The 14,914-nt window shown below is 37.0% G+C and overlaps 1 protein-coding gene across 20 annotated transcripts in view; it reads right to left on the reverse strand.

The window, feature by feature from the left end:
• Positions 1-14,914, reverse strand: part of LOC125657375 (uncharacterized) — a 77,194-nt gene that overhangs the window by 11,858 nt on the left and 50,422 nt on the right. For 9 of the 20 annotated variants that reach the window (XM_056157426.1, XM_056157415.1, XM_056157423.1 and 6 more), the window contains 3 exons: positions 11,954-14,234; positions 8,015-8,075; positions 1,316-2,945 (listed from right to left, as the gene is read on the reverse strand). In XM_056157426.1, coding sequence (XP_056013401.1) covers positions 1,316-2,912 — 1,597 coding nt within the window. In that variant the 5' untranslated portion in view covers positions 2,913-2,945; positions 8,015-8,075; positions 11,954-14,234. Of the gene's footprint in view, positions 1-1,315; positions 2,946-7,988; positions 8,076-11,953; positions 14,235-14,914 lie in introns of all 20 variants that reach the window. The other 11 variants (XM_056157434.1, XM_056157419.1, XM_056157433.1 and 8 more) reach the window with 8 other exon arrangements.

Consider the following 14,914-nt stretch of genomic DNA (forward strand, 5'->3'; position numbering starts at 1 on the left):
GACAGCTGCGAAAAATAATCATTTTTATCATTCTTAAATTCATAAATTTAGCTGAAGAAAACAAAAATTCTAAACAATGATCCTGAAATTTTTCGGGGAGCATAATTAAAAGTAAACACTAACTGATTGTAACTCACACTGTAAATAAAACTAATCACTAAATTTAATTATAACCCACCGTGTAATTAAAACTAAGCACAACCTATAATTATAACACACTGTAATTAAAATTAAACACTAACTCTGATTATAACTCACACTGTAAATAAAACTAATCACTAAATTTAATTATAACCCACCGTGTAATTAAAACTAAGCACAACCTATAATTATAACGCATTGTAATTAAAACTGAACATTAATTACCACTATTTATATTCTGCTCTGTAATTACAACTAAACACTACCTTTAATTATAACCCACACTGTAATTAAAACTAAACACTATCACTAATTATAACCCACACTGTAATTAAAACTAAACACTACCTCTAATTATAACCCACACTGTAATTAACACTAAACACTACCTCTAATTATAACCCACACTGTAATTAACACTAAACACTACCTTTAATTATAACCCACACTGTAATTCAAACTAAACACTACCTCTAATTATAACCCACACTGTAATTAACACTAAACACTACCCCTAATTATGACCCACACTGTAATTCAAACTAAACACTACCTCTAATTATAACCCACACTGTAATTCAAACTAAACACTACCTCTAATTATAACCCACACTGTAATTAACACTAAACACTACCCCTAATTATGACCCAGACTGTAATTCAAACTAAACACTACCTCTAATTATAACCCACACTGTAATTAAAACTAAACACTACCTCTAATTATAACCCACACTGTAATTAAAACTAAACACTACCTCTAATTATAACCCACACTGCAATTCAAACTAAACACTACCTCTAATTATAACCCACACTGTAATTAACACTAAACACTACCCCTAATTATGACCCAGACTGTAATTCAAACTAAACACTACCTCTAATTATAACCCACACTGTAATTAAAACTAAACACTACCTCTAATTATAACCCACACTGTAATTAAAACTAAACACTACCTCTAATTATAACCCACACTGTAATTAAAACTACACACTACCTCTAATTATAACCCACACTGTAATTATAAAACTAAACACTATCTCTAATTATAACCCACACTGTAATTAAAACTAAACAATGCATCTAATCATATCCCACACTGTTATTAACATGTGTTTTTATATTGACTGATATAGTACAATAAACTACAGTACTACTAGTACTTACCAGTCAGAGAGTACCTCCTCTGTAGATATCTATATACAGACACTGTGTTGGTGTTGCCTGATCCGACCCAGAGAAGGTGAGTTTTATCATCATAGTTCAGGCTCCATGGTCTGTTTATCCCGTGTTGTGTCAGTAACAGAGACAGGAAGTGACCGTCCTTGTCAATCATCTGTACTGTGTTGGTGTAATAATCATACACCAGGATGTGTGACAGCGCGTCTGTACAGATTCCACATGGTCGTAGTGATGATCCTGATGGAGGTCCTGTGTAGGAGAATCGATGTCTCCCCCCGCGCTTTGTCACCACTACAGCACCACGTGACCAGTCAGACACAATGATATCACCGTTATTGTTCTCTGTGATACAGAGAGGACAACTATACAGCGTGTGACCTCTGTTGTCGTGTTCTATGGTCAGGATGTGTTGACCACTACTGTTGTACCGGGTTACCTTGCCTGTCTTTGTATCAGTGTTCCACATCCCCACCATCAGATCTCCAGTGGACGGGGAGCAGTACACACACAGTGGATACCATGGTGATGTACTCTGTATCAGTCTGGTGACTGTTTTATTGTCTGTAGACAGTTTGTTGATGTTACGTTCACTGTCTATATAAATCAGTTCACCAGAACTGTTCACTGTGTGTACTCCTCCATACAATGGTGTTATATCTGTCACACGGTGTATAGTGTCTCCTGTTGTGTCTGTCAAGATGAGATTGTATCTATCAGAGACCCAGACCCGGTCTGACATCACACGAGATATGTGTCCCACACCACTAACACCTGTCACACAGACAGACGTGTGTAATACAGGTGTGGACATCAGTTTCACACACTCGTCTATTCCTACTTGTCGTTTTCCTGTTGTCATTTGGATTTCTGTGATGACACTCAATAACTGACTAGGACTGTTCTTTATCTGGGGGACACGACTGGTCTTTATAAACAAGAGGAATTGTACCGCTCTGTTTGCTGATTGTTCATATCTGTCTTCATAGTTCTGTAGGTGAACAAGTTGTCTGTTCATTTTTCTCTTCTGTTGTTGTATTCTATCAATCAATAAACCTCGGTATCTTGTTTTAACATCACATACCACAGTGTCAATCCGATCCTTCAGTCTCTGGGCTTTTGTTGACATCTGTGATTGACGGTGACAGATTTGTGGGGGACAAGTTTGGATATCAGTTTGGATTCCTGCCAGGAGAACACGACAGTTATAGAGAGTCTCACTTCTGATGTTGTCAATGATTTCTCGGTGTTGTTGTCGCTTTGTTTGATAGGCTGTTCTAATGTCCAGTATTTGGTGTTTTCGGTGCTCTAAACATCGGAAACAGACAGAAAGTTCACACGACTGACAGAACATTTCATAGAACCTGTCTGGATGTCTGACACAGATCTCTTGTCTGGGGATGTAGTTAAACTTCTCACGGTAAATCACAACATCATGGTGTTTGGTATGTAGATCAATGACATGTTTCTCTTTACACTGTAAACACAGATCACGTTTACATGTGTTACAGTAAAATTCAGTGTCCCTCTGACATTGAGAACATTGTCGTACTTTTAGCTGAGTACTGAGTCCTAGTGTGTCCATGATGTGGAGGGTCGGGGTCTTTAGGAATACAATCTGAAATTAAACACACAGTATAAAGCTAGAGAAACTGGAAAGTAGCAATCATTGAATTTACATTTATTTTTACATAATACATATTCCAAGAGTTACATCATTTTGGATATAAACATTCCCATCATGTAATTAATACATTTAAATAGATCTACATAATTTACTGAATAATTTTAATTGACCCCTTTTCTGCATAAACAAGAAGCACAATGAGACACATCGCTCACCTGAGTCACCCTGGCCCTGCTGTTGTTAAGCGGTTATGATTTTTTTTCTAAGCTTTTTTTATCATATAGTAGACCCAAACTTAGCCCCAAAGGGTCAAGACAAAACCAACTTGAATTCACACAACATGGGGATGCCTCAATACCAATACAAAAATAATGTGATAATATGACCTTGTTATTGTGGAGAAAGTCAAGGTCACAAAGGCAGATATCATTCTTTGAAATGAAACGTCTTTCCATACGATATCTACAAGTATGTAGAAAATAAGAAAGCTCTATCTTAACTGATATTAGGAAATATTGAGTAGGTTAGGTTTTCTTAACAATAAGTTTTTCTCTAAGGTCTTGCCAAAGGATATCTACATGTATATAGAAAACAAACACGATTTGTTTCTGAAAAACGACAGGAAACATTGAGTTTTCTGAAAAGGAGACCAATCTCTAAGGTCAAAGTCACAAACAAACTCTGCCATAAAAAGGTCTTGTCACAAAGAATGTACATATGAAAAAAGAGGGTCTTATATCTCACTATTCAAAAGTTAAATTAGAATTATGCAGAAACCTATATCCAGGACAAAAACAATGCCCCCCCAGGGAAATGGGAACATTGAATCAACACAACTTGGGAGCATTTGCATTTAGATGGATTTAATGTGGTCCTGCTCCTCTTGAAAAAATTCCTTTAAATTAAGTGTCTGCATATTCTCATATAAAACGTTTATCTCCTATCGTGGTCCCACCCTACCATTAGAGCCCCTGACTTGAACAAAATTGAATTTGAACTGCGTGTAAATAATTGCATATTAACATGACTAATCATTACCCTTCTGTTGGTGAGATGAATATTCTCAAAAATATTTCCCTATCAACACTTATGTCACACTTTGATCCCCTATTGTAGCCCCACAATACTTTGGGGTGGGGGAGCGGCTGGGACTGATTTGAACTAACCTGCATTTTCACTACGTTGGGATGTTTGAAAATCAATATGACTAATCATGGCGCTGTTTTTCTTGAGAATAACACTTTTATATATTCTCCCTTTATATCCGCATGCATTACTTCAATCCTTAATTGTAGCCCCAAAATACCCCTTAAAACATGACCAACCCAGTGTAGCCCCACAATACCCCTTAAACATGACTAACCCAGTGTACCCCCACAATACCCCTTAAAACATGATTAATCCAGTGGAGCCCCACAATACCCCTTAAAACATGACTTACCCAGTGTAGCTCCACAATAACCCCTAAAACATGACTAATTCAGTGTAGCCCCACAATATCCCTTAAAACATGACTAATTCAGAATAGCCCCACAATATCCCTTAAAACATGGCTAACAAAGTGTAGCCCGATAATACCCCATAAAACATTACTTATCCAGTGTAGCCCTGAAATACCCTTTAAAACATGACTAACCCAGTGTAGCCCCAGATTACCCCTTAAAACAAAGGTAACCCAGTGTAGCCCCACAATACCCCTTACAACATGATGAATCCAGTGTAGCCCCACAATACCCCTTAAAACATGACTAACCTAGTCTAGCCCCACAATATCCCTTAAAACATGGTTAACCCAGTGTATCCCCACAATATCCCTTAAAACGTGACTAACCCAGTGTACCCTCACAATAGCCCTTAAAACATGACTAATCCAGTGTAGCACCACAATACCCCTTAAAACATGACTAATTCAGTGTACCCCCACAATACCCCTTAAAACATGACTAACCCAGTGTTGCTCCACAATACCCCCTAAAACATGACTAATTCAGTGTAGGCCTGCAAAACCCTTAAAACATGACTAATTCAGAGTAGCCCCACAATATCCCTTAAAACATGACTAACAAAGTGTAACCCGATAATACCCCATAAAACATAACTTATCCAGTGTAGCCCTGCAATACCCTTTAAAAGATGACTAACCCAGTGTAGCCCCACATTACCCCTTAAAACAAAGGTAACCCAGTGTAGCCCCAGAATACCCCTTAAAACATGACTAACCCAGTGTAGCCCATCAATATCCCTTAAACATGACTAACCCAGTGCACCCCCACAATACCCCTTAAAACATGATTAATCCAATGTAGCCCCATAATACCCCTTAAAACATGACTAATTCAGTGTACTCCCACAATACCCCTTAAAACAAGGGTAACCTAGTGTAGCCCCCTAATACCCCATAAAACATGACTTATCCAGTGTAGCCCTGCAATACCCCTTAAAACTTGACTAATCTAGTCTAGGCCCACAATATCCCTTAAAACATGACTAAACTGGTGTAGCCTCACTATACCCTTTAAAACATGATTAACCCAGTGTAGCCCTACAATACCCCTTAAAACATGACTAATTCAGAGTAGCCCCACATAACCCCTTAAAACAAAGGTAACCCAGTGTAGCCCCACAATACCCCTTAAAACATGACTAACCCAGTGTAGCTCAACAATATGCCTTAAAACATGAGTAACACAGTGTAGCCCCACAATATCCCTTAAAACATGGCTAACCCAGTGTAGCCCCACAATACCCCTTAAACATGACTAACCCAGTGTACCCCCACAATAACCCCTAAAACATGACTAATTCAGTGTAGGCCCGCAATACCCCTTAAAACATGACTAATTCAGAATAGCCCCACAATACCCCTTAAAACATGGCTAACAAAGTGTAGCCCGATAATACCCCATAAAACATTACTTATCCAGTGTAGCCCTGAAATACCCCATAAAACATGACTAACCCAGTGTAGCCCCACATTACCCCTTAAAACAAAAGTAATCAGTGTAGCCCCACAATACCCCTTAAAACATGACTAATCCAGTGTAGTCCCACAATACCCCTTAAAACATGACTAACCTAGTCTAGCCCCACAATACCCCTTAAAACATGACTAACCCAGTGCACCCCCACAATACCCCTTAAAACATGACTAATCCAGTGTAGTCCCACAATACCCCTTAAAACATGACTAACCCAGTCTAGCCCCACAATACCCCTTAAAACATGACTAACCCAGTCTAGCCCCACAATACCCCTTAAAACATGACTAACCCAGTCTAGCCCCACAATACCTCTTAAAACATGACTAATCCAGTGTAGTCCCACAATACCCCTTAAAACATGACTAACCCAGTCTAGCCCCACAATACCCCTTAAAACATGACTAACCCAGTCTAGCCCCACAATACCCCTTAAAACATGACTAACCCAGTCTAGCCCCACAATATCCCTTAAAATGTGACTAACCCAGTCTAGCTCCACAATACCCCTTAAAACATGACTAACCCAGTCTAGCCCCACAATATCCCTTAAAACGTGACTAACCCAGTCTAGCCCCACAATACCCCTTAAAACAAGCCTAACCCAGTGGTTCTTGAGAATATTTCTGAAGATTTATCCTGTATATATCCCCATATAAAACTCTGATTCCCTGTTGTGACCCAAGTCTACCCTCAACAGCCTTGATTTGATCAAATTTTACTTCATGCAAGGAAGCCTTCTTGTGAATTTTAATTTTTTTTGGCCAAATGGTTCTTGAGAAGAAGTCTTTTAAAGATATTTCCCTTCCCTTCCTTTGATTTTTCGCTATAAATCCTGTTGTCAAACTTTGATCTCCTCACCTGGCCCCAACCTATCCTCAGGGGTCACAATTTGAACATATGTACTAAAATCTGCACTACCTAACATGCCTAAGGAGGCTTGCATATCAGTATGACTAATCATGACGCTGTTCTTTTTAAGGAGACTTATAAAAAGATGTCCCTGATATATATGCATGTAAAACTTTGATCACCTAGTGTGACCACACCCTACCACCAGGGACCATGGTTTAAACAAAATAAAATCTGCTTTATTTCGTAAAGCCTTCATGTAAATTTCTACTTTTCTGGCCAAGTGGATCTTGAAAACAAGGTTATTAAAGAGTGTTCTCTTCCTTCCTATACATTCTTATGTAAAACTATGATCCCTATTGTGGCCCTATTCTTATCCCCTTTGATTTGAATAAACTTGAATCTACACTACGTTATGAAGATTTCATGCAAATTTAAACTCTCATGGCCCAGTGGTTCTAGAAGGGAATTTTTTTAAATGACCCTAACCTATCTTTACCTTTTGTTAATTATCTCCCCTTTGAAATGGAGATGGTCCTCAATGTAAATTCCCTTCTTCCAAGGATGCTTTATGACAAGTTTAAATGAAATTGGCTTCGTGATTCCAAAGAAGTAAAAAATATTAAAATTTTAGGGCTGGATGGACAGGCAGCACACAGATAGACAAATACCAGACAAAACGTGATCAGAAAAGATCAATGAGCAATCAGCTCAGATGAGCTAAAATAACTTTCACTTTTGAAAATACACGAGGGTATGAACTGCAACACTTCACGTCAGCATACACCATTCATAAAACACTGTATAATGCTTCATGAAGTATGCTGATGTGAAATATCACAATTCATACCTTCGTGTAACTTCAAAAATGAAAATTATATCTTAAAGTGACTCGTCAGCTTAGAGCAATGGAACTGAGACAACAATGCACTAAGACTACCCTTGTACAACCACGTATGCTATTAGCAAATTTGACTCTGATTTTGAAAAATGGCCTTGAACTTAATCAGTTAAATCACATCGACTTTTTAGTTTTTCAAGTATAAAATCTATATCTTGTAAAATTCAGAAGATCAGATCAAGATTAAAGTTGCAGACAGACAGACCAGAATCCCAGGATAAAACTCTATGTAGGTGTGATAGGAACATTACCACTTTATGTGTGATAGGAACATTACCACTTTATGTGTGATAGGAACATTACCACTTTATGTGTGATAGGAACATTACCACTTTGACGTCGACTTCCTTTTCTCAGTTCTGCAGGACCCCATTAAAGTCCAGTATAAACCTGTAAAAAAATCAAGAAATCACAATATCAACGTGGCGATAAATTCTCATTAATCTTATTGAAACAGTTTCTTAGAATAGACTATAACTACTGATATATCAATCCATTAAAGTTCAACATTCAGGTTACTGACCGATGGACAGAAACGGTCACCTGAGTATCGCACACGAAATCTTTAAAGGTTTGTTGCAAGTATTGTATATTGCTGGTTCAATGATTGCAATTTTCAAATATGTTGACTGATCATTAAATGTTATTATTACAAGTTGTCTCCCTGATGCAGATTAATAGGGAAGCAGCGATTCCGAAGGTCCGTCAGACAATGGCAAATGTCCGGTAATTTTTGTTTTGGTCCGATCAATATCAGCTATTGGCCAGACCAAGTGTCCGATACTTTTTTCTCAATGAAATACATGATTAGATAAATTTTCAATTTTTAGCAGCATGTCCCAATAGTTATCCTGTTCTTTAGTCATTGCAAAGAGATGTCAAACTTGCAATCATCTTCAATTCCCCCGAGTGGGTGATAGTACGAGTGAGCAATATCCCGTGAAAATACAGATGTCTTTGAAGCGTTTGAATTAGGTAATAAATAACATGAACCTAAAGCGTTTAAACTGTACTCTGATTAAAAAGTACTTGAACGACACGGGCATGTTTGATTGAACAATTTGCATTTGAGTTACGCGGATTGCTCGAGTTTAAAAAAAAAAAAAACACGTGTATTTCACAACACTTGTGTTGAACACAGGTTACATAAGTTTACTCCCCTGATGAATCTGAAGTGAAATGCTTGGGCTAATAAAGAACATCGCCGATGCCATTTTGGGCCAGAAATTTTAAATATACATAAAAGCTTTCTGACATTTTGTTAAAATCATGGCCCCCGGGGTAGGATAAGGCGATAATAGGCGATCAAAGGTTTACATGGGAATATATAGGGAACATATTAAAATCTTCTCAAGAACCACTGGGCCAAATTACATGAAATGTTAAGCTTCCTGATGATATAGTGTAAATTCAAGTTTGTCAAAATTATGGCTCCAAGGGTAAGATGGGGCCACAATACGGAATTAATTTACATATAAAATTTTGGTCTGGTAAAATGTGATTTGGTCCAGTAATATCTCAAACATTACTGGACCAAATGTCCAGTAAGTACAAGAAGACCTTGGGAAGCACTGGGGAAGGACAGAAGATGGACATGCATACAGACATGGCGATTGTTATCTAACTCTGTTTACAGGTGCTATACACTAACAATTTCAATATGTTTTCTATTTGCTCGGGTGTAGAGGAGAATATTTCTAAGAATTCTGTAAGTAATGATGGCTATATGCTCTTTATAGGTAATTAAAGCTAGTTGCGCACTATTAGTAGTTATGGCTAGTTGCTCGCTATAGGTAATGGTGGCTAGTTATTCGCTGTAGGTAACTATAATGGCTAGCTGCATGTTATATGTAATTATGGCTATTTGCTCGCTTTAGGTAATGATGTGTAATTGCTCGCTATATGTAATTATGGTTTATTGCTCACTACAGGTAATGGTGGATAGTTACTTGTTAGGGGTAATTATGGCTAATTGCTTGCTGTAAGTAATGATTGCAAATTGCTCGTTAAAGGTATTGATAGCTGATTGCTTACTATAGGTAAAGATGATAGTTGCTTGCTATAGGTAATTATGTCTTGATGCTCACTATTGGTAATTAACGGTTTATTGCTCGCTATAGGTAAAGATGGTGAGTTGCTTGCTATATGTAGTTGTGGCTTGTCGCTTGTTATAGGTAATGATGGCTAGTTGCTCATTATAGGTAATGATGGCTAGTTGCTCGCTATAGGTAATGATGGCTAGTTGTTTGTTATAGGTAATGATGGCTAGTTGCTCATTATAGGTAATGATGGCTAGTTACTCGCTATAGGTAATGATGGCTAGTTGTTCGTTATAGGTAATTATAATGGCTAGTTGCTCGTTATAGGTAATTATAATGGTTAGTTGCTCGTTATAGGTCATGACGGCGAGTTGTTTGTTTTAGGTAATTACAATGGCTAGTTGTTTTCTTTAAATAATCATGACTAGTAGCTCGTTATGAGTAATTACATATGTATAGCTAATAGTTCGCTAATGGTGATTAGGGCTAGTTGCTTGCTATAGGTATAGATATATTGATATAACTATAGATTATTATGCAAGCAGTTTGCCCTATTGAAGTTCAGGAGTAAGGTTCTTTTTTAAAAAATGCGTTTTCAACAAGTTTTATTTTTCAGTCAGTGTTATCGCATTAGGGCTGTTCAAGAAATGATCAAATGGGGGGGGGGGGGGGGGGGGGGGGTCGGGCGGCAATTGATATCTTTTTGTGTGGGTGGTCGTATTTGTTCATATTTTATTTGGTCCGTGGTTGGACTGTTAAAAAAATATTTATTATGGGTAGTTTCTATTGTTTTATTTTGTGTCACGTGGGTGTTGAGTTTTCAGAATATTTTTATTGTCGCTCTTGTCGTGTTGGTTACAAAACGTCGGAGGAAAAATTGAAAACGTGCTTTCGAAATGCTGCTTTCGTAATCGGAAATCGGAAGTAACATAGAACTATTCGAGTTGTCGCTATTTGCAGCGCATAACTTTACATTACGGCACTCTTCAAATTAGAGGCGCGTTTAGTAGGGTCCCTTTGGACGTGATGGCGGTGAACTCTGTTCTGTAGATTATTACAGTTTACAGTGCATCGATTTTGGGAATATTTTGAAACCAATAGGTATTCCGTTTTCTAATAAAAATAGGCAAACCTTAGTTGATTTATACGAGGGTACCGATGCGTTATATTTATCAGTCAGTGTGATGGTGATATAAAGGCCTCCGGGCGCGGGCTCCATTAGAAGACGAACGATTCGTGGAAAAACATATCCATACCCATTTCATGATAATAGCATCGTTTGGACTCCCAATCTTTCCAACATTCCCGCCATAGATGCCTTTGATTGTTGATGTGACATCGTTTCTTCAGAACTACTGTGATACAATGTCGCACAGGCATTACCGCGTCATTGACTAGAAAGTTTGTCCCGAAAACCTCGCGAGATCTGTACCGTTTTCATTTTTGAAAATATTTTTGTGGTGGGTCTGGTTAGTTTTTTTTTTAATTAGATGGGTCATTGTAAAATGAGTTTATCAATTTGATGGGTCATGGGGTAATTTTTTATTTTATTTTTTATAGGTGCTTGGTATATACAAAAGGTTTCTCCCGACCCCCCCCCCCCCATGTATTTATTTCTGGAATAGCCCTAAGGTATTTTGATAGACGATTTCCAGATCCCAAGGGTTATCAACTCACAGTTATGGTAAAGGACTCATTTTGCTTATAACATGTATATATCATAATCATGCTAAATAGTTTGACTCTTTCGTGTCTAGGAGTAAACAGAAAGATTTTTGAAGATTTCATCAACTGCAATGGTTTTCTCCACACATTTCAGGCTTTATAGATATCATAATTATGCATTTAGTTTTTCTCCCACATCTGTGGGAGTAGAGAAGATGATTTTTCATATATAGTCTCTTAAAGAATATTTGGCCCCATCCATGAGGCCCCAGAAGTGGCAAGGTCATAGATTTTACAGTCAATTATTTATTTTCCTTTGATCCTAAAGATGTTCCACACCAAAAATGGTAACATTTAACCGTGTAGTTTTCAAGAAGAAGTTAAAATGTAAATTTGGTAACGGACGACACACGACGATGGACGATGACCAATGGTATTAGGTCACCTGAAAGACTCAGATGACCTAAAACTCTTGATTAAAAAAACAAACTTCAGCTGGGCTTTTAGTTTGATGCGAGGACAAACCTATACTAAACAATATCAGTTCCTATCTATCAATGTTACCACCACATGTTTTCCATTCTTCTCTCCTTGTGATGCTGGTATATCTAGCTGTTATCTTGTGATGCTGATAAATCTAACTGCTATCACCTGTGGAGAAACTAAAGTATTGAATTCATCTATGCAGTGATATGGTTACTGCAGGATATTTAAAACAAGAGGCCCATGAGCCACATTGCTCACCCGAGTCACTTTAACCCATATTTAAAGATTTTCCAGTCTCAGAATTTAACCGATAGACCGCGGCTTTGCCAAATGATGTTGTACCATGTCATGTGCAAATAAGATATCCCGAATTGTCTATACCAAATTCCAAGAAACAAAGAAATAATTATGGTACGTGTGTGATAATGCACTTAAAATAAATATTTTCCCTTACAATCGTCAAAATCTATTTTGGGACCTGGATTGTGCTCCCATTAATTTTAAAATATACGACTTAAGTGTGTAAGTGGTTTGAAGATTATGATGTGTTGCTAGACAAAATGTTCAGCGTATGATTCGAATGTCTTTAAATGTTGATGTTTTTTTTTTATCTGCATTGATGAATTTTATTGGGATCGATTTTTTAAATTGAAATTTTCCCTAACAATATAACAAGAGTTGTCCTTTTTTCTTTATTTCGCAAATATTCAAATACTGCAAGAATGTTAAAAGAAAATAATATACGTCTGACTTAGCAAATATAATTTGAGGTGAAGGTCAACAAATGATGTGTAAATGGTTTTGCAGTTAAAATATTTTGATGGCACAAAGCCCGGTATTAAACCAAATGGTGTCAAACAAACAAAAAAATCAGAACAAGAAAAACGCAAGCTATATGAAAAAAAAAAAAAAAAAGAAAACGTGAATTCAAACCACAATGGCTGAACAGACGAGTATGGCTGAATTTTGAGGGGAGGGAAATGTGGTGCATTCCCTACAAGGAGTTTTGGTCAGGTGTATGCCAAATGCTATAGGTTTATGCCGCATCAAAAAGACATAAACCTACTATTTATGCCATTTAAAAGGTGAAATTCTCAGAATGATTTCCCCTACATATTCTAATGTAAAACTTTAATCCCTATTGTGGCTCCTACCTAAACCCACCCCAGCCCCTGAGAGATTTTGAATCAGTGTTATGTCAGAAAGCTTACATGTAAACGTAAACTTTTCTGGTCCAGTGTATATCTGTATGCAAAACTTTGATCCCCTGTAGTGGAGGGGGGGGGGGGGGGGGGGGGTGGCAGCTAAAAGAATAGAAGAAGAGTCTATTTTCACTGGTTACATCACTAAAAGAAATGTTTTGGAAACTTTTTTGCTCAGTGGTTCTTGAGAAGATTTGCCCATTTTTCCCCCATGTAAACTGTTGTTCCCATATTGTGGCCCCACCCTACCCCCCAGGGCCATGATTTTAACAAACCTCAATCTGCACTATGTCAGGAAACTTTCATGCAAACATAAACATATCTGGTATGGTGGTTTTTCAGAAGATCTTCAAAAATATCCGGATTATATTTGTATGCGAAACTTTTACCCCCTATTGCGGCCCCATCCAACCCCTCGGGGCTATGATTTTAACAAATTTGAATCTGCACTATATCAGAAACCTTTGGTGTAAATCTGTACTTTTCTGGCCAGTGCCTCTTCAGAAGACATTAAAAAAATTCCCTATATATTTGCATATATTTTTTATCCCGTTTTGTGCACCATGCTATCCCTGGGGAGGGTGGGGGGAGGCACACATTTAACAAATTTTAATATGTCAATAGGCTTTCATATGAATTTTATTTCTTCAAGCCGAGTGGTTCTTGAGAAGATTTTAAAATTACCCCATCATATTTTTGCATTTTTGAAGGGGCACGACCCTTCATTTTAAAAATTTGAATCCCCTTCACCCAAAGGTGCTCTGTGCCAAGTTTGGTTGAAATTTGCCCAGTGGTTCTGGAAAAGAATATGAAAATGAGGAAAGTTTACGACGAGGAGAATGCCAACAACGACGATGGACAAGTGACACATTTTGATCAGAAAAACTCGCCATCGACTCAGGTGAGCTAAAAAAGCAATGAAGAATTTAACATTCGTACACCTTTGGAGGAAAACGAATGAATTTACAGTAACATAGGGTTATCAGTAATAAAATTGAATGTCAAAGAAAACATTGCTTAAGCTATGAATTCTGGGGTATCTTATCTGAAATCTCGATATGCATGAAGTGATAGAACAGCTGATACATTGTACCACCATATAACAATGGCTTCCGTTCTTCCTTCTCTGTGATGTCAATTCATCCAAGTCTTCTCACCTGTAGGAAAACAAGATAAGCTATAGAGAGTTCTTCTGATATATTTTGTGTAGAGATAATATAGAGAATTTTTCCGATAGATTTTGTGTAGAAATAATATAGAAAAGTCTTCCGATACAGTTTGTGTAGAGATAATATAGAGAATTATTCTGATACATTTTGTAGAGAGATAATATAGAAAATTCTTTCGATACATTTTATATAGTGATAATATAGAGAATTATTCTGATACGTTTTTTATAGAGATAATATAGAGAATTCTTCCGATACATTTTGTGTAGAGATAATATAGAGAATTCTTCTGATACATTTTGTGTAGAGATAATATAGAAAATTGTTCTGATACATTTTGTGTAGTGATAATATAGTGAATTATTCTAAAACATTTTGTGTAGAGATGATAGAGAATTCTTCTTATACATTTTGTGTAGAGATAATACAGAGAATTCTTCTGATACATTTTGTGTATAGAGATAATATAGAGAATTCTTCTGATACATTTTGTAGAGAGATAAAATACAAAATTCTTTCGATACATTTTATATAGTGATAATATAGAGAATTATTCTGATACATTTTGTGTAGAGATAATATAGAGAATTCTTCTGATATATTTTGTGTAGAGATAATATAGAGAATTCTTCTGATACATTTTGTATAGAGATAAAATAGAGAATTAT

This window comes from Ostrea edulis, chromosome 2, assembly GCF_947568905.1.
Source record: "Ostrea edulis chromosome 2, xbOstEdul1.1, whole genome shotgun sequence".
Taxonomy (NCBI): domain Eukaryota; kingdom Metazoa; phylum Mollusca; class Bivalvia; order Ostreida; family Ostreidae; genus Ostrea; species Ostrea edulis.